This window comes from Hippopotamus amphibius, chromosome 3, assembly GCF_030028045.1.
Source record: "Hippopotamus amphibius kiboko isolate mHipAmp2 chromosome 3, mHipAmp2.hap2, whole genome shotgun sequence".
Taxonomy (NCBI): domain Eukaryota; kingdom Metazoa; phylum Chordata; class Mammalia; order Artiodactyla; family Hippopotamidae; genus Hippopotamus; species Hippopotamus amphibius.
Window position 1 is genome coordinate 40602791 of NC_080188.1, and position 20322 is coordinate 40623112.

At 39.6% G+C, this 20322-nt stretch overlaps 1 protein-coding gene across 1 annotated transcript; it reads left to right on the top strand.

The window, feature by feature from the left end:
* The first annotated feature begins 13550 nt into the window (after positions 1–13550).
* On the top strand, positions 13551–14978 carry LOC130849848 (BTB/POZ domain-containing protein 10-like). The gene is given in 1 exon segment (XM_057729054.1): positions 13551–14978. A coding segment is annotated over 1 exon segment (1428 nt).
* The last annotated feature ends 5344 nt before the right edge of the window (positions 14979–20322 follow it).

Genomic DNA, 20322 nt, shown 5'->3' on the forward strand with positions numbered 1-20322 from the left:
TGTCTTTTAATCTTCTTACTGGTTTATTAATTGGTTGATCTTCAGTTCTTACTATATATTAGCCTTTCCTATTGTGATTTCTCCTTTTGAATAGATTCTTATTTCTTTTCCACTTAGAGAAGATCCTTTAATGTTCCTTTTAGGGTAGGTTTAATATTGATGAACTATTTTTGCTTGTCTGAGAAGTTTGTGTTGTCTAAGAAGTTATTTGTCTCTCCTTTGATTCTAAATGATAATCCTGCTGAGTAGAGTATCCTAAGTTGCAGATTTTTCACTTTCAGGACTGAGAATATATCACGCCACGTCCTTCTGACCTGCAAAGTTTTTTTTTTTTTCCCACAAATTCAGCTAATAGTCTTATGGAGATTCCTCTGTGTATGACTCTTTTTCTCTTGCTACCTTTAGAATTCTCTCTTTAAGTTTTGCCATTGTGTTATGATAAGTCTTAGTGTGGGTCTGTTTGGGTTCAGCTTATTTGGGACCCTCAGTACTTCCTGTGCCTAGGTATCTGATTCTTTCTTCTGATTTGGGAACTTTTCAGCCATAATTTCCTCTAAAGCATTTTCTATCCCCTTCTCTATCTCTTCTCCTTCTGGGACTCCTATAATGCAAATGTTGGTCCGCTTACTGTTATCCCAGGGATCTCAAACTATTTTCATTTTTGTTAATTTGGGTTTTGTTTGTTTTTAGCTGCACCACATGGCATGCAGGATCTTAGTTCCCCAACCAGGGACTGAACCCATGCCCCCTGCAGTGAAAGTGTGGAGTCTTAATCACTGGATCATCAGGGGAGTCCCTTGTTTTTCTTTTTGTTGCTGAGTCAATTTTCATTATCCTGTCTTCCAGATCACGTATGCATTCTATCACTTAGTTTGCTATTCACTCCATTATTTTTTCTTAGTTACTGAATTCTTCATTTCTGAATGGACCTTTTTGTGTTTTCTAGTTCCTTGTTAAAATTTTTGCTGTGTTCATCTGTTCTTTTCCCTAATTCAGTCAACATTCTTATCATCGATGCTTTGAATTCTCTATCTGGTAAATTGTTTATTTCTGTTTTATTAATTTTTTCAGGGTTTTTCTCTTGCCCTTTCAACTAAGACCAGTTCCTCTGCCTTTCCATTTTGCTTAACGTTCAGTGCCTCTGTGAATTTAGGTGAAACAGTTACCTATTGCAGTCTTGAAGTGGTATTCTTATGTGGGAGGCATTTCTATACAGACTGCATGTGTTCAATGCCTTTGGAAGAAGAGCTAGATTTGACATATATGCAAGTCACATCTTTCTTCAGGGTGTGCTGGTAGCTATCACCTTGGTGGAGGTGGCACTAGAGATGAAGGAGTTAGAGCAGGAGTTGGGTATGAGGTGGGACTTCCCTCTGCCCAATGGCCTTCACTGGCTGTGAGTGTCTGACCCCAGGTTGTTGGGGCAAAAGCTCTGAGGGTCATGCCAGAGCTGGCTCTGTTTTCCTTAAGTGTGCATTTTCCTTCCTCCCAGCACCAAGACCCTCACCCCAGAGTCGGGGAGCACTGAAGTGAGTGGGGCCCACAAGAGCTCTCAGCCCCTGTTGGCCACAGACAGAGGTCCGAGTGTCTCTGATGCACTGCCTGTGCATGGTGTACAGGTGCCAGCAATTGTCTCCCTTGCTCTGCTCAGATGCAGCCATGGATTAGGTCACCTTTGTCCCCCACAGCCAATCACTCCACATAGACTCTGCCATACTCACTCTGTTGTGGAACCACACCTCAGGACAGGCAGAGCCTGCGTGAACTCTCAGCATATATTGGGGCATAAGCAGTGGTGGAGTGGCCACCACCAGATTTCTGGGCTACTCCTGAGGCACTGCTTGAGTAAGCGCCAACAATGGCCACCACTGCCCCACCCAGGCTCCAGCTGCGGACCAGGTCACCTGTGTACCATGGCCAAATCTTCTCCCTGGTCAGGGCAGCCCTAGATCCAGTGCCATGCTGTGATATGGAGAAAGGAGGGTTGGAGAATTCATTCAACTCAGGATGGGGCACGTGCTGAGGCAGCCATGGGAAACAGGTCAGTCAGCTGCACAGTTTCGATCCCCCCTTTCCATGCTGCCCCAGGCAAGCCAGTGTGTGCACCCTCCTCACAAGCAGAGTCCAGGCTTCCCACAGCCCTCCTGTTAGTCCCAACAGTCGTCCCACCAGTCAGAGGAGCTTGTCTTCCCTGTGTAGGTCCCCAAGACTGGGGCACTCAGTCTGTGACTCTAAGCACTCACTCCCCCTCGTGGGTCTCCAGCTATGTATTATCCCTTTTCCTTTGAGTTCCCTCCCAGGGGCACAGGTCCCAACCTCAATCGCTTATCTTCCCTTCCTACCCAATTATATGTGGGTCTTTCCTATAACCTTGGTTATATAGGAGTCTTTTTGCCAGTTCGTAGTTAGTTTTCAGTGAGAATTGTTCCACATGAAGATGGATTTAATATGTTCATGTGGGGAGGTGAGTTCCATGTCCTCCTACTCCACCATCTTGATCCAGCCTCATCTCATAATTTTCAATCCACAAATATAGATTAAACTTTATAACCCACAAAATAGTATCTTCCCAAATGTATTAAAACAGTGATTTAAAAAAAAAAACAAAACTGATAATATATTACTCCCATAATACAGAAATCTCAAATTCCTAAAGCAAATCGTATTCAAAATACGGCCACTGGTCACAGGGCCATAGAGCAGGAAATTAATAATTTATTTTAACTAACCAAAATGAAAATGTAAAACATACACCTACATAGCTATTGACTTAAAGAGCAAATTAAAACAACAATTACACATCATGAAGAAAAAAATTAAAATAAGAGAACTATTAACCAATGCTTATGGGTTATAGCCAAAGCTATTTTCATCATAATAAAAGCTTACTATTTTCTAGAAATGGTTGCTAAGCACATTACATGCATATTCTTATTTAATTTTAATATCTCTTTGAGGGAGGTATCACTACTATCTTTAGTTTATACACACTGAAACTAAGGCTTAGAAAGCATAACCTTGTAAAATGAAATTAGAGTTATTGTGGGAATCTATTAACATATCATCTAGAGCAAAGTAGGAAAAACATATATATATATATAATCATTGCAATAGATGTCCAAAAAATGCACTTGATAAAATTCAATATTCATTCCCCACTTTAAAATTTTAAAGCAACTTCATGAACTAAAAATAGTATTGTTAGCATTATTACAATATATTATCTATGCAAAGCCAAGAGCAACATCATACTTAAAAGTGAAACCCAAAAGAAGCATTTCCCGAAGTTTATTTCATACAAGACATTTTTTGAAAAAGATCAAGGATTCCGCACTCATGTAAGTGTGGACAACTTGAACACTGTAAACCCTCTTTCCACATTTCACCACATGTAGGCATATTTAAGGCCTAGGAATCCATGAAGTTTAAGAAAAATAAACTTTGTTTAATCTTGTGCTTCTCTAACTTACTTGGTCACAAAACACTAGTCCAAAATATCATCTATTAATATTCTACTGAGTACTGAGTATTCTATTAATATTTAATAGGAAAGGCATTCCTATTAAACCACAAAGCCAAACAAGTTTACCTATAATCACACTTAACAGTATTTTAGATCTGTGGCCTACAAAATGAAATAAAATGAAAATGACGCAGGTCTTACATTATGAATACTCTTGTTAAACATACATAAAAATGAGTGGAGAAAAACACACCAAAGTGATAATAGTAGTTATCTCTGTGTGATCAAATGACAGCTGATTTTACTTCCTCCTTTACATTTCCTATATTCTCTACAATAAGCATGTATTATTTTGTAATAAAAATATTTTATTAAAACAGCGTGTTGAGACTTTGCCCAAACATAGAAAGTTTTCCCAAAACAAATCATGAAAACTAAGAATAGATACAGTCAATAAAATACTGATAAAACCAAAGTTAAGCACATCTGAGACTCTCAACTGAAACCTGTTCAATTGGTCTCTTATTCTAAGCTCACTCTGTATATAGAAGTGAGTACAATTATCAGCAAAGAGAAGTTAATTATGTATACTAGAGAAATAATCTGACCCAAATAACCAAGAATTAATCCAAGTAGAAAAACAAAGCAAAGTTAGCTGAAAAGGAACTAATGGCTTAAAGAACAAATCTGGATTAGTTGAATAATTTGAGATTTACAAAAAGAAGGAAAAGAAACCATAAAAAACATAGTATCTGAAAATGTAAGAACCAAAAGATGTGCCAAATTTGGTGCCTAATATGTTTCTATCACTTATTTTTGCATTGTTTTATTGCCAAACTGACCTTTGTTGGTACTCCAACCATAGAAATATGTGTTGATTCCTTTTCTATGTATCAGTATAGTAACTAGAGGCAGGGGTTATCAACTGATAGGTTAATTCCAAAATCAATCAACAACAAGTTATTTAGAATTAAGTGACAAGTCAGAATGAAAGGTGAAATGGGGTAGGAGGAATGGTTTGGTTAATAAAAGAAAATAACAATATGATCCTTGCTTTTAATGAATTATAATTGACGTTCAAGTAAGAAAAAAATTCCTTAAAACAACTAGGACAAAATGTCAAAGAAATGTAAGTACTAGTAAAGTTAGAAATTAAAATGGGCATTATTCTGTCTCCACTTTATCTGAGACCCAAAAGATTCAGAACAAAATAATAGATGGCAAGTATTCCCACATTCCAGATCAAGTGCTAAGTCAACTACATGAAAATTACAAGAGATAGTTGAAAAATGATTTTGTAAACCTTAGCACTTTAGCCTTCTAAAATGTAGAATAAGAATTCAAGTTAAAGCAGGAAAAAAAGAAGATAATTTCTCTGAAAAAAATAAAAATTCTATGCACATCCATATTCATTGCAGCATTATTTACAATAGGCAAGATATGAAAACAACTTAAGTGTCTATCAATGAAGGAATGGATAAAGATATTATGATATATATATATAATATTATATATATATAATATTCCATTGCATAGGTATGCATGAAATGGAATATTATTCAGCCATTAAAAAAGATGAAATTGTGCCATTTGTGACAACATGGATGGACCTTGAGGGCATTACACTAAAAGAAATAAATCAAAGATGAATACTGTGTAATCTCTCTTCTACGTGAAATCAATCAATAAACCAACCAAGCAACCAACCAACCAAGCTCATAGATATAGAAAACAGTCTGGTGGTTGCCAGAGGTGGAGGGGAGAGATATGGGTAAACTGTTTTTGCTTTTTTTTTAGTTTAAATAAATTGAATTTTTTAAAATTCTATGGCATTTTGTCTCCATCATCCCTCATCCCCATGAGGAAATGGAGGAAGGCCTTTGAGCACCTCTTGGAGAACTTGATGTTTATCCCCTGAAGTTCAGGAAGACACAAGGGTTTAGTGTTTGACACATCTCTGGGAAATGTTAGGGCAAAGACCACTGCAATAATCCAGACATGAGGTGCTACAGGAATTAGCTACTCCTGTTTTACAAAAAGAGAAAATTCCTATAGCATTCTAGTTATTTCATTCTACTGCTCCTTTTCCATTTGTATCCAACAATTGATCTTGATCTATCCTATTCTCCTATTTACCTATTTCCAGCCCACCTTACCCAAATTTAATTCAATGCTATACCTCCTCTACCACTTCCAGGCTTTTGCCTCATATGAACAAGAAAAATTCTCTTCTTTCATCCTATATGCTGCCATTCTGCCTGCCCATCCAATAAAGACTGAACTTATTTTCCAACATTTAAAAGCTGAAAGATATCATTTACATTCATCAAGTGGTTCTCTGAAGGCGTCTGATACAAATGACATTTTCCTTTGAAGAGTATAAATGTTTTTCTCAAAATATGAAAATGGCTCCAATTCTATATCAACTTCTCCATTAGATCATAGTTCAAATACAATTAGATTTAACCACATGTTAAAGAAAAAACTTAAGTACCTTATCCTATTTTTTCCTCATTTCAGTTTCTCAAATAACCTTGTCTATAATATCAGAGGATAAACTCAGAAAAGTGATAATAAGTGCTCCCAAAATTCAAAGATAAGTAACCAGCTCATGCAAAACACATTCTTTTTTACATTTGTGGTTTTATTTTGTCCACTGTCATGCCAAGAAGGAAGAGACTTCTGACAAAGTTTTACTTCAACCAGTTTGCATTAAAGGACTAAACTGAAAAATCAATGAGAATGGCAATTCTATTAAAATAATTAGGAATTAGAGATATGAGTGCCAAAAACACAGATTGAGATGGCATGATGGTTTTTGTTGTTGTTTTGGGGGTTTGGGGTTTGTTGTTTTAATCATGGAAATCTCATGATTTCAGTTGCCAAACCAGTAATATACTGTAAAACACAACTGCCAGAAGCCTTTCATAACTGAATTTTGGCATCACACAGTTTGTCATGTTAGAAAATTGAAGCTTCAGAAACTTCAGTTTTTCCAGAAACCTATGAACTGAGCCATTCTCCAGTAACCTATGAACTGAGCCATTCTCCAGTATAAGCTCATAAGCCATGAATTTTATCTATTAACCATTCCAAAAACACAAATACACAATTCACAGAAAAGAAGCATATGCCAGAACATGAAAACATTTAACATACTATAACGGAATTGACTATTTTGTCAAGGGTTCAAAATAATTTAAGAGCATCCTGTGCACAGGAGACCAAAAGGATTTTTAAAAATCGCTTATCACTTTTACATTTACAATCAGAGTTACAGGGGTAGATTTATTCAAAAACAAAAATATTTTTTAAAAACTTTAATTTTTGACCTCAACTCTGAGCCTGGGTCCTTAGCCTCTAGTGTTAGATTTAAGTATAATTTTTTTTTTAGCTTTGAAGTATAATTGACAAATAAAAATTGTATACATTTAAGGTGGAAAAAAAAACTTTACTCTTTAAGAAGATTTAGCAAACCATAATATTAAAAAAGAGAACAGAGGAGGACCAGAGGCCATGTGAGTAGGCAGAAAAATGGGGTGTGGACAGAATGGGATGAAATGCCTCGGAAGCACACATTATCTCTCAGGAAAGTCTATAAAATGTTTAGTCACTTGGTGCCAACAAAAATCTGGCTCAAGGTAATGCTAATTCTAAGTTGGATAGAGATCTATCAGATGAACCCCTACCCAGAGAACAGAAGAATGACAGAAAGGGAAAATTCAGTAGGGCCCAATTATCCTGCTCTTTATAAACATTCAGAGGCAGCAGTGGCCAAAATTGTCAAGTAGATTAAAGAAATTCTTACTATCCTGAGCCTCTGTATTCACAGACCCTGTTCCTCTTTTAAGAAACTGATCACTTCCCCTTAGAAGTCTCTCAGTGTCTATGTCCACCCTTCTTGCTTGTTTGGGGAAAAAAATCTTATAAGCTTATTAGTGGTAAACAATTTTAACAATATTATAACTTCGCTTTCATACAGGCTGTTTTCACTCACCTTAGCTCATTGGGTCCTTACAACTCAGAGAGGGTATTGGAATCTCTGCTGTACAGGTGGAGACTTAGCAAAGAGTGGAAGAGTAATTTGCTAAATGTTAGAGGTAGGAATGGGGCCCTCATTTTCTGGTTTTAAAGCAGCACAATATTGTGGTCAGACTGTGGGTTCTGGAAATGGATTCTCTAGATGTGAGCCTTGGTACCATTCAAATAGTTGTGTGATCCCAAGCCAGTCACCCAATCTCTCTCAGCTTCAGTCTCTTCATCTATACAAATGAGAATAATTCAAGATTCTACCTTATTGAACTGCTGGGGTTATTAACTAATGCATGTAACGTGCTTAGTGTAATGCCTGGAATATATTCAGTACTTAGTAAGTGTTAGGTTTTACAGTCCTCATCATTCTTTCCATACGTTGTTACCTCAGGCTTAATCGTGAACTACAAAAAAATGAAGCCTTAATCTAATGAAAACTGTCTCACTTTTACAGCATCAAGCAGAATAAAAGTAGTTCGTTTGGGCCTCTTTTTATATTCTTTTGTTTGCTTCATTTTGGTTTTTGCTGGGATGAAGTAGGGGAAAGGCACAGAGCTAAAAAGCCTTCCCGGAATCTCTGAAAGCTTAAAATGCAGACAACACCCTAGAGTCTTAGACACAGATTTCTGTACATAAAATTGAATGAGCCTGGGTATTTTAAGCAGAAGGGAACTTCGTGCAAGGAATCGGATGTTCACAAAATCTTTAGAAGGGCTGGAGGCATGTGAGTATAAGAGTGATTAAATTCAAGAGCTTACTCCTAGAGCTGCAATCCAGAACCAGGAACTGCTGCTGCTTCTACGACTACCTGATGATACTCAGGAAGCTGCTGACGAAGCCCCGGAACCTAAATCCGGCCCCCCTGCCTCTGCCTCTAGACACCCATGAGTCGGTGGATGACAGTTAGACACCGAATCTGGCTGCCACAACTGCCTCATGGCACCACAATCTTGTCTGTCTCCACAAACAGCAACAGGAAGTAGACATCTGTCTCATATCACAGCTCAAATTAGTGGAATCTTACTTGCATGAAGAAGGGGGCTGGTAGATGTGGTTTTAAGCTTTCCAGGCCCTCATGGGCAGTTGGAAGGAGTTGGAAATGATACCCAGCATAGTCCCGTCTTTGGCTTCTCCACATCCGTATATATCATTTGACATAAAGTAAATTCTAAATAACAATAGTAAAAACTACATTTTTCCATCTAGTACAATGTAAACATTGCTTATATAAACATTAAATAGTTCATCCTTTCCTCAGAGGAAAAATCCAAAGATTTCAGCCATTGGATCTATCTTTATCTCTGGATAATGTTTCTTTTTGCTATAGTTCAGTCACAGTCTGACTTTGATATTCTGTTACCAAAGGACTCGGCTATAAATTTATCATCACTCAACATCAAAAAACAAACAACCCAATTAAAAACGGGCAGAGGACCTGATTAGACATTTTTTCAAAGAAGATATACAGGTGGCCAACATCACTAATCATCAGGGAAATGAAAATCAAAACAATGATATAGCACTTCACACCTGTTAGAATGGCTATTATCAAAAAGACAACAAATAACAAGTGTTGGCAAGGATATGGAGAAAAGGGGACCCTTGTGCACTGTTGGTAGGAATGTAAATTTGGTGCAGCTACTACGAAAAACAGTATGAAGAGTCCTCAAAAAATTAAAACTAGAACTACCATATAATCTAGCAGTTTCACTTCTGTCCACTCACCTAGAGCCCGTGCTCCGCAACAAGAAAAGCCACCTCAATGAGCAGCCTGAGCACCGCAACAAAGAGTAGCCCCCACTCACCACAGCTAGAGAAAGCCCTGCGCACAGCAACGAAGACCCAACACAGCCAATAAATAAATAAATAAATATTTTTTTTAAAAAACTACCACAACTAAAGAGAAACAGAGTCACAGATGCAGAGAACAGGTGGTTGCCAGACAGGAGGGGTAAGGGGAGAAGAGGAATAAGTGAGGGAGATTAAGAGTTAAAAACTTGCAGTTACAAAATAAATGACTCATGGGTATGAAATGCATAGTGTGAGAAATATAGTCAATAATTATGTAATATCTTTGGTGACAGATGACAACTAGACTTATCATGCTGACCATTTTGAAATGTATAAAATACCAAACCACTATGTTGTACACCAGGAAGTAGCACAATGCTGTCGGTCATATACTTCAAAACAAATAGACTCATCAAAAAAGAGATCAGATTTGTGGCTACTGGGCAGGAGGGAGAGGGGTGTGGGGGGAATCAAATGCAGGTAATCAAAAGGTACAAAAAAGGTACAAACTTCCAATGAGATAAATAAGTACTAGGGATTTAATGTACAACAGGATAAAGATAATTAACTAATTAACACTGCTGTACATTATAAATGAAAGTTATTAAGAGAGTAAATCCTAAGAGTTCTCATCACAAGGGAAAATTTTTCATCTATTTCTTTAATGTTTTATCTATATGAGATGATAGATGTTCACTAAACCTACTGTGTTAACCATTTCATGATGTATGTAAGTCAAATTATTATGTTGTACACCATAAACTTATACAGTGAAGTATGTCAACTGTATCTCAAAACAACTGGAAGAAAAAATAAAAATGTTTTAAAATGTTACCTACAAAAAAATTAAAAATAAACATAAATTTAACTATCGCCAACACACTGAATGTAAAGTAGTAAAGGAAAGGGAAAGGAAAGGATGCTTATTAATATATAAATGAATATATATATTCTAGATAGATAGATGTTATGGGAACCCAAACGAACTTTTTAGCCAACCCCATACATATATATTTATTTATATATATATGTGTGTGTGTGTGTGTGCATTTAGAGTCTTGTTCTGTAAAACTGATTAAAAGATATAACTGAGATTTATAACTTCCGTCCTCAACTACACACTCCATTTTTCCGTTTTCCCTCTGTCTTCAACCAGATCTTACCTAGTATGTGTATATACCTGGTGAGGACATGCAAACCTTCAAGCCGGAGGAGTCTTAGCCATGAATAGTTTTGGCCGTACTGGGTTGCAATAGTCTTTCATTAACTGTTCTATTTGGCAGCAGAGCATTGGAGACACTGCCAAGAATGCCCTGGGTTCCACACATATTTCTTCGTGCCCTCACAGTGTAGCAAAACCCATGCTAGGCAGGATCAGTCACTGAGCTAACACAGAAGTCTTTTTTTTGCCTGTTGTTTCAGTGGCTTGAGAGTCCAAAATGGCCAGGAGACCATCTAGACCATCAATCTTCAGGTTCAACAGACCCATTTTTTTGTATTCACTGGTGGAGCATGCATCCATATTAAGACCTCTAAACAATCAGAGTTCAAAGTTCCCAGGACATTTACTTGGTGTAAAATGCCCAGGCATTTTGGCTTTGGTCAGATATGATCTAGTTCAAGATGGGAATCTCAGATCATAAGGCGACTTGAGTCCCATGATCTGGCATTCGGTCTCTACAAAGGGAGTGTGATAATTAGTTTGGCTTACTTGGCAAGTAACAGAGTCCAGTTATTCATTCAAACACTAGGCTTTGCTGTGGAGGTATTTTGTAGATGTGGTTAACCTCCACAATCAGTTGACTTTAAAAAGGAGATTATCCTTGGGACTTCCCTGGTGGTGCAGTGGTTAAGAATCTGCCTGCCAATGCAGGGGACATGGGTTTGAGCCCTGGTCCAGGAAGATCCCACATGCCACGGAGCAACTAAGCCCGTATGCCACAACTACTGAGCCTGCGCACTAGAGCCTGCGAGCCACAACTACTGAGCCCGTGAGCCACAGCTACTGAAGCCCACGCACCTAGAGCTCTGCTCCACAACAAGAGAAGCCACTGCAATAAGAAGCCCATGCGCCACAATGGACAGTAGCCCTCACTCACCACAACTAGAGAAAGCCCGCGAACAGCAACGAAGACCCAATGCAGCCTAAAATAAATAAATAAACAATAAATAAATCTTTTTAAAAAGAGAGAGAGATTATCCTCGATAATGTGGGTGGGCCTCATCCCATCAGTTGAAAACCCTTAAAAGCAAAACTGAGGTTTCCTTCCATGAAGGTTTCCTGAGGGTGGCAGCACTGGCTCCTGTCTGAGAGTTTCCAGCCTCAGTTTTCCTACAGTCTTCAGACTTTCCAGCTCCAACAATCAATTAAGCCAACTCCTTGAATTAAATGTATCTCTCTGTATCCATCCATCCATTCATTCTACTGGATCTGTTTCAGCCAGGAGAAAGGGAGAAACCTGGCTCATAAAAAGGCCATGACTGTCTTTAAAATCCTGGGGGACTTCAACAAATTCTCTACACAAAATCCTCTTCTGCAATGTAGGACCCTTGGATTCATAAGTCACAAGGTTAAGTAAAAGGGATCCTGGGAGAACTGATAGCATTATAGCCTAGAACAGCTGAAGAACCATTTCTTGCTTTGGACCATACTCAAAACTGGCAATCTAGTAGGATTATTGGGTCATAACAGAGAACCAAAATATAGTGTATACTGCCTGCAAAATCTAAAAAAAAAAAAAAAAAACCTATCAAGCATTGTTTGTGTGTGTGTGTTAGGAATTACAAGATCTATCAACTTGGCTTTGGCTTTTAAATGGGGTATCTTGACATACCCCATACCACTGGATTCCCAAAAACTTCACTCAAGTGGCAGACCCCTAAATTTATATGGAGTTTATCTTCCATCCTCTGGCAAACCTAAGTTTTATAAAGGCATGTAGGTTGATACTAATCAAAGTGTGTTCCACATATTTGTGCTGGTCTGTAAACAGTTACTAGTCTACAAAGAGTATAGAAATTGAGAGTAAACTTAGAAATGTTTATGGAACTTTGACAGGATCTAATAAAATTGGATTTGTATTTTCACACCTTGTAATTTGATTTTCCTAGTAATTTATTTTTATTGTATTTTATAAAAGTATTCATCTGAATGGATTGAAAATAATAAAAAAATTAGTCCATCATTCTTAACTGTTTGATAAACACTGATCTAGGATACCTGCACTATCTTCTCATCAGATTACATCAGTTCAATGTTATCCATATGGTAGACCAATATGATAAAACGATCAAATGTCCTATGGAGTGGATTGTGACAGAGAGGAGGAAATCAGAGGTACATGCGACTCTGCAGGTAAAGAGCAAACAGTTACTGACATCCCTTGTTTGGGGAGGAAGGGAGAAAAAGTATTCACCCTAATTACAACTGCATGCCAAGGACTGTGTTGGTTTGCTCTAGAAAAGAAACTAATTGGAATTACCACTTGATTAAAATAATCAGCTTTTATTCTCTAAAACCAATCCATATCCATTCTATCTCTGGTGGTAGCACCAATCTCTGTGATTCTCTCCCCCAGAGATAAAGTACTGCTTTTGATTTACTACTTTGAAAAGTAGGGGCAGTTCCAATAGTCTTTACTTGGCTTTTAATACCAAAAGAGCCCTTATTCCATTTATCACCTGATCCTCAATAAGACCTATTTTAACCTGAGAACCACAGTGTTTTCTAGATCTATAGGGATTATCAATATTCTAGAGTCACAAATCAATAATCCTTAAGGACTTCCCTGGTGGTGCAGTGGTTAAGAATCTGCCTGCCAATGTAGGGGACACGGGTTCGAACCCTGGTCCAGCAAGATCCCACATGCCACTGAGCAACTAACCCCATGCACCACAACTACTGAGCCTGCGAGTCATAACTACTGAAGCCCGAGTGCCTAGAGCCCATGCTCTCCAATAAGAGAAGCCATCGCAATGAGAAGCACCTCAACAAAGAGTAGCCCCCACTAGCAGCAACTAGAGGAAGCCCTCGTGCAGCAACAAAGACTCAACACAGCCAAAAATAAAATTAAAAAATAATAGAGCCTAGGAGCCAGCCTGCAACCTGGTGGGGCGGCTCTTGCAGCCGCAGCCGCTGGAGCGGCCACTGCCACAGAAACCTCTGGAGGGATCCAGTTGGGAAGGAAGCGGAGGTGTAGCTGGCCCCGGCCTGTGCCTGGACACTTGAGGGAGACTACAGTAGTGTGAGGAAGCTTGAAGTGGGATGGCAGAACAGCCTCATCCTTATGACAGTAACTCCAGTGATCCAGAGAATTGGGATCGGAAATTGCATAGTAGACCTCGTAAACTTTATAAACATTCAAGTACTCCCTCACGTGTTGCTAAAGGAGTTGTCAACCACACCAAAATGAGTCTACATGGTGCTAGTGGGGGTCACGAGAGATCAAGAGATAGACGAAGGTCAAGTGACAGATCACGAGATTCATCTCACGAAAGAACAGAATCTCAGCTCACTGCTTGCATTAGAAATGTTACTTCTCCAACATGACAGCACCATGTTGAACATGAAAAAGATCACAGTTCCTCTCGTCCTAGCAGTCCTCGTCCTCAAAAAGCATCTCCAAATGGCTCCAGTAGCAGTGCTGGAAACAGCAGCAGAAACAGTAGTCAGTCAAGTTCAGATGGTAGCTGTAAGACACCTGGGGAAATGGTGTTTGTGTATGAAAATGCAAAAGGAGGAACTCGGAATGTAAGAACTTCAGAACGAGTGACACTAATAGTGGGTAACACTAGATTTGTTGTAGACCCATTCATTTTTACTGCACAGCCAAATACAATGTTGGGCAGGATGTTTGGATCTGGCAGAGAACATAACTTTACACGTCCCAGTGAGAAGGGAGAGTATGAGGTGGCAGAGGGGATTGGCTCTACTGTGTTTCGAGCCATTCTGGATTACTGCAAAACAGGAATAATCCGTTGTCCTGATGGCATATCTATTCCTGAACTGAGAGAACCATGTGACTATCTTTGTATCTCTTTTGAATATAGTACTATTAAATGTAGAGATCTCAGTGCCCTAATGCATGAGTTATCAAACGATGGTGCTTGTAGACAGTTTGAATTTTACCTGGAAGAAATGATCCTGCCTCTCATGGTAGCTAGTGCCCAGAGTGGGGAGCGTGAATGCCACATAGTGGTGCTTACAGACAATGATGTGGTTGATTGGGATGAAGAGTATCCACCACAGATGGGAGCAGAATATTCACAAATTATCTATAGCACAAAATTATATAGATTTTTCAAGTACATTGAAAACAGAGAGGTGGCCAAATCAGTTTTGAAGGAGCGGGGTCTTAAGAAGATTAGACTGGAAATAGAAGGTTATCCTACCTACAAAGAAAAAGTAAAGAAAAGGCCCGGGGGCTGCCCAGAAGTGATTTACAACTATGTCCAAAGGCCCTTTATTCGAATGTCTTGGGAGAAGGAAGAAGGAAAGAGTCGGCATGTAGACTTTCAGTGTGTAAAGAGTAAATCTATTACCAACCTTGCAGCCGCCGCTGCAGGCATTCCCCAGGACCAGCTGGGAGGCATGCACCCAACTCTGCAAGTGGATGAGCTGGATATTCTCCCCATCTACCCCCCTTCCGGCAACAACGACCTCGATCCTGACGCACAGAATCCGATGCTGTGATCCTGATGTCTCTTGAAGCCATAGCATGCTACTCTCCACAGTGACGCTGCACTCTCCTCATCCTGCACTGCAAGGCCACACTCTTCATTGTGAGATACGCAGAACAACGGTTAAGATATTGCAGTGTAGGCTTTTTTAAAGACCAAAGGTAGCTGAATGGTTTTTTAAATGAGTACTACTCTAGCATCTTGAGGTACCAGTTATATAAATGTATTTGTTTACCAGTAGGTTTGTGAAATTGGTTCTTTGTATGGGGGACAGCCCTATTTCACACATCTAGATATTTTCAGAAGTGGTGGAAATTGGCAGCTGGGGTACTTTCAGTCTAGATAGATATTAATCATACCCCAGATAAAATGTAGAATATTATCTAGTTGCACTTTATATATGGTGGTTAAGTGGAACTGTTCAAGCCATTTTTATAGTTGTGATGAACAATATAATTTAAATAAGTGCTTCTATCAGAGTATTCCTTCTGTAAATGTGTGTAGTTTGCTGCCCACGATGAGCAGAAAACGAGAGTCACTGGGCTTATTTGAGTGATTAGGATGGGATTCAGTGCCCATCCTCATCAGTTATCTCCAGTGCTGTTTCCATCCTTCTCAAGTGAGTCACATGCAGGGAGTGTAAACATCAGGTGGTGTATTATCCAGTCTGCCTTACCCTTGATCTATTCACAGGTATTTATTTACTAATGATTTTTTTCGGGTTATGGGACAGGAAAATGAAGTGTTTGCTCTTCATTTACTAAATGATTGTAAACTCATTTTTCATCAAAATAAAATTCCATTGTTTTAAAAAATAATAATAATAATAATAATCCTTAAAATAACTAGTTTTTTTCCCAGTGTTCAAGTGTTAGGAAAATGGCAAATCATTTGGGAAAGGCTAGGGAAAAGATTTATTGAACACGCTAACAAAAGCATTGCAGGTACTTTTTCCAAAAGGAACCAAGTCAAGAATCTGTGGGTGTCAGAACACTCTCCAGTCTGAGATTTGAATAGGGGTCTTTGTCTCCACATCATGTCAACTCAAGCCAGTTTCCATTCACCAGATGAAGTCTTTATTTTAGTTGTTTTAGTTATAAAGGTAAACAGGATCCCAAAAGCTTGCCCATTTGATTTAATGTGGAAACCATGATCAGTTAGTCCCCGCAAAGGTCCCAGCGAGTCAAATCATTCTGATAATTATCCTTACTCTGTTCCCTATTGAATTGGCTGAATTGTGCTCCCCTCCCCAAAATGTATATGCTGAAGCCCTAACCCCCAGTACCTCAGAATGCGACTGTACTTGGAGATAGGACCTTTAAGAGGTTATGAAGTTAAAATGAGGCCATTAGGTTGGTCCCTAAACATTCTGACTGGTGTTCTTAAAAGAAGAGGAAATATGGACACACACAGAGACACCAGGGATGCACATTAACAATTCTGCACCCAATTCCAACATGTGGGGTTTTCCCCACAACACCACCAAGCAATTCTCCAACACCAATTAGGTGTCCTAAAATTCAATTCAGTTATGACACTATTTACCCAGAGATAGCATCATATTCCACAGGTTAAGTGCTTGGTCCTCGAAGGCTTCCCCTGACCCGCCCCGCCCCACACACACACACACACACTCCAGGCACTGTTCAAAAGTTCAGGTTGTCACCTGTGTTCTCACTAAATAGCTACAGATCAGAGGTTCCAACTACCCCCTGCTAGGGTTAAATTAATTTGCTAGATTGGCTCACAGAACTCAAACATTTTACTGATTAGATTACCAGTTTAGTGTAAAAGGATATAATTCAGGAATAGGCTATGAAAGAGATGCATAGGGCAAGGTAAGTGGGAGGGTCGCAGAGCTTCCACACCCTCTACCTACAGCACTCTCCCAAGTCTCCACACATTCACCAGCCAGGGAGCTCTCCAAACTCTACCCTTTTGGGGTTTTATGGAGACTTTAATACATAGGCATTAAATCATTGGCCATTGGCAACTGATTCAGCCTCCAGCTAGTCTCCCTCTCCTGGAGGTTGGGGGGGCGGGGGTGTTGAATGATAAGTCCCAACCCTCCAATCACATGGTTGTTTCCCCCAGCAACCAGTCCCCATCCTTAGATGCTTTCCAAAAGTCACTTCGTTATCATAAACTCAGGTGTGGTTGAAAGAGATTTTTTTATGAATGTCAAGATATCTTTATCACTCTTATCACTTAGGAAATTCCAAGGGTTTTAGGAATGGGGACCATATATGTATGTATTATCAATCACAGTATCACACACATGCACAAAGGAAAGGCCCTGTGAGGACACAGTGAGAAGGTGGCCATTTGTAAGTCGAGGAGAGAGGCCTTAGGAGAAATCAAAACAAGCTGACACCTTAACCTTAGACTTCCAGCCTCTAGAACTCTGAGAAAGTAAATTTCTATTGTTTAAACCTCCCAGCTTGAAGCATTCTATCACAGCTCTAGCAAACGAATGCATCCACCAATGCGCTTTTTAAGAATGCTGCTGCTTCCTTCACTAATGTATTTCTCAAAGCCTTTGTGAAGGAAACTTCCTCTGAGTCCTTTCAGAAGACACAGGAGGAAGAAATGAATAGCATATGATAAAATATACAGTTGACCCTTGAAGGACACAGGTATTAGGGGTGCCAACCCTCCACACAGTCAAAAATCCAAGTATGACTTATAGTCACCCCTTCATATCTGCAGTTCCTCCATATCCGCGGATTCAGCCAACTGTGGATCATGTAGTCCTGACTATGTTATTCACTATTGAAAACATCCTTGCATAAGTGGACCCATACAGTTCAAACCCATGTTGTTCAAGGGTCGACTGTATTTTAGCACTCTCATCACCCAAAGTCTTTGTATTCCTTTCTCCACAGAATATTTGGCAAGTCAACTTTATTCGGTATTAACTAGCACTGAGTGCAGGTTTTAGCCAATCAACCAAGTAAAAAATGAGGGTTAACTGCTTCGAGGTTAATTCCATGCAGCAGAATGCCCTCCTATAAAGTATCACAGAAAATGTCCACGGTCAAGCACAGAAGGCTATCAATTCAGGTAAAATACTACGTTGGCACTTAAGACCATTGCCTTACCCCATCATAACACTGCAGTTGTGAGGCTTGAACCCCAACAGTTTGATTACATCACTGGAGAAGCCAGTGATCCTATACACCTGAATGCTCAAGTAGCAGGTGATGGCCATTCAAATTGCTAAAACAACTCCTATCTCCTCGAGCTGGCACACTGAATACAGAATCTCTTATGTCTACCCATATCCTTTAAGTTTAGCCCAATCTAAAGATCTATTTTCTCCTCTCTGGTCTAGCACAGTTAGAATCCACTCTGACACAGGTTTTCCAGGTTTCTGCTGATAGTTAGCAATTTTTTTCATGTGTAAGCCTTTTCTTCTGGATCAGATGTTGTAATGCTCCTGAGATATGTTGAGATTGACTTATGTCAAGGTGATGAGGAATGGTAGGGATGCTGTATGGGGAGAGCTGACATAGCCTTTCAAGCTAATTGCCTCATGAGATATCATTAAGTTGTCCACTGAATATAGGACCAGTCCCAGAGGTAGGAAGAAGAGGCTGCATCTGCATCTTATGGTAAGGGAGAATCAGAAGAGTTTGCGTGCTCAGACTACTCGATTCATTCAAGTCTACTCGAATGTCCCCCATCCCAATTTTTAGTGTCCCAATCATCATCCAAACATTGACCCCAAAAAAAGAAGACTTGGTAAGGCTGTGAATTCAACTTTTGTTATCATTTAGCACCTCATAAGATCGGATTGCAGTTTTATCAGCCTGCAACTTTAAGAAATTATTTTAGAGGAGCCACAGAAAGTTCCTGATCACAGCCATACCACCCCACAGTCTTTGCCTTTCTTATTCCTATTATAGGAGTCTCTAGTGGAAGCCCCTCAGTCTTCCAGAGCCTGCATTCCATGGGCACTTTATCCCTGGGGACCCATGGTGAGAAACTCAGGAAGTCTTGCCACTGTGTGCCACTGACTATCAGGATCAATTATCTGCTAACACCAGAAATATCACTGCCTTTAAATCCAAGCAAGTCAAAGAACCAATCCAAATTCTCATCAGTCAGAATTTAGTCCAAGAAAACAGACTTAGTATTTTTAACAGTTGGAACTTAACATAGGGAATCAGATGTTTACAAAGCTCTAATAAAAGCTGGCATATCAGGAGTCAGGGTGATACCACTGGAAATTTTGAAGTTAGGAACACAGTGCTGAAGGAATCAACGAATTGCCACCACCACTTCCACAACTTTGTCTTGACACCCACAAAGCAATGACTAGACTCTGAAACACTGACCCAGGTACTGTAGCTGCCTTCCTTCATGAAGACACTCATTTCTCCATGACCTTGCTTGCCAGCTAAGTTGGCACCAGGAATATGACCTCCGCCTGACTTCCACCTTTCAAATCTCTCGAGGACATGCTACTGCCAGAACATAATTTTCTTCCAGCACCACAGCTGCAATAATTCTTGGAAATGTATTTTTAACTTTCCAAACTGTGTAATACAGGAAGGCACAGAAGAGCATGAGATCTGAGCCTCAATTGTCTAAATCCAGCAAAATTTCAACCACTTAGTTCTCCTGGTCATCTAGAAGTTCTCTTCAATCCAGCAGGATAATTGCTGCCTTCTCCACAGCATCAGCTTATCCAGAGCTACCCCGACAAGAACAACAGTCTCAGATCTGAGGGTTTCTTATAAGTTAAGGGGTCACTGTTTTTTTTTTCCCTCGGGTTTTCAAACATCTCTTTTCCAGCCTACTTACGAGAGCCTCTTTTGAAAAAAAAAAAAGAGTGCGGTCAACATTTCGCTGGCTCACGAAGTTACTTTGCTTTTGTATGCTAGCTTGCAAGCCTGGACTTGAGCACTAGTACATATTCTGTGTAGAAAAAAAAAATTTAGAAAGAGGCTGTATTCCTTTCCCAGGGCTGCCACAGCTAAGTACCACAAAATGGATGCCTTAAAAGAACAGAAATGTATTCTCTCACAGTTCTGGAGGCTAGAAGTCCAAAATCTGCACGCCAGCGGTGTCACACTAACCTCTGAGACACTGAGTGGAATCAGCCTTTGCCTTCTGCTAGCTTCCGGTGGCCTCCAGTCCTTGGCATCTGTTGGCTCTCGGCTGCATCACTCCGATCTCTGCTTCTGTTACCACATGACACTCTCCCCGTGAGCCAGCAATCTCCTCTTCTTATAAGGGCCTACCCTAATCAGCATGACCTCTTCTTAAATTAATGACACCTGCAAAGACCCTATTTTCAAATAAGGTCATATTCACAGGTGCCAAGGGCTAGCAGACACAGTTCAACCCAT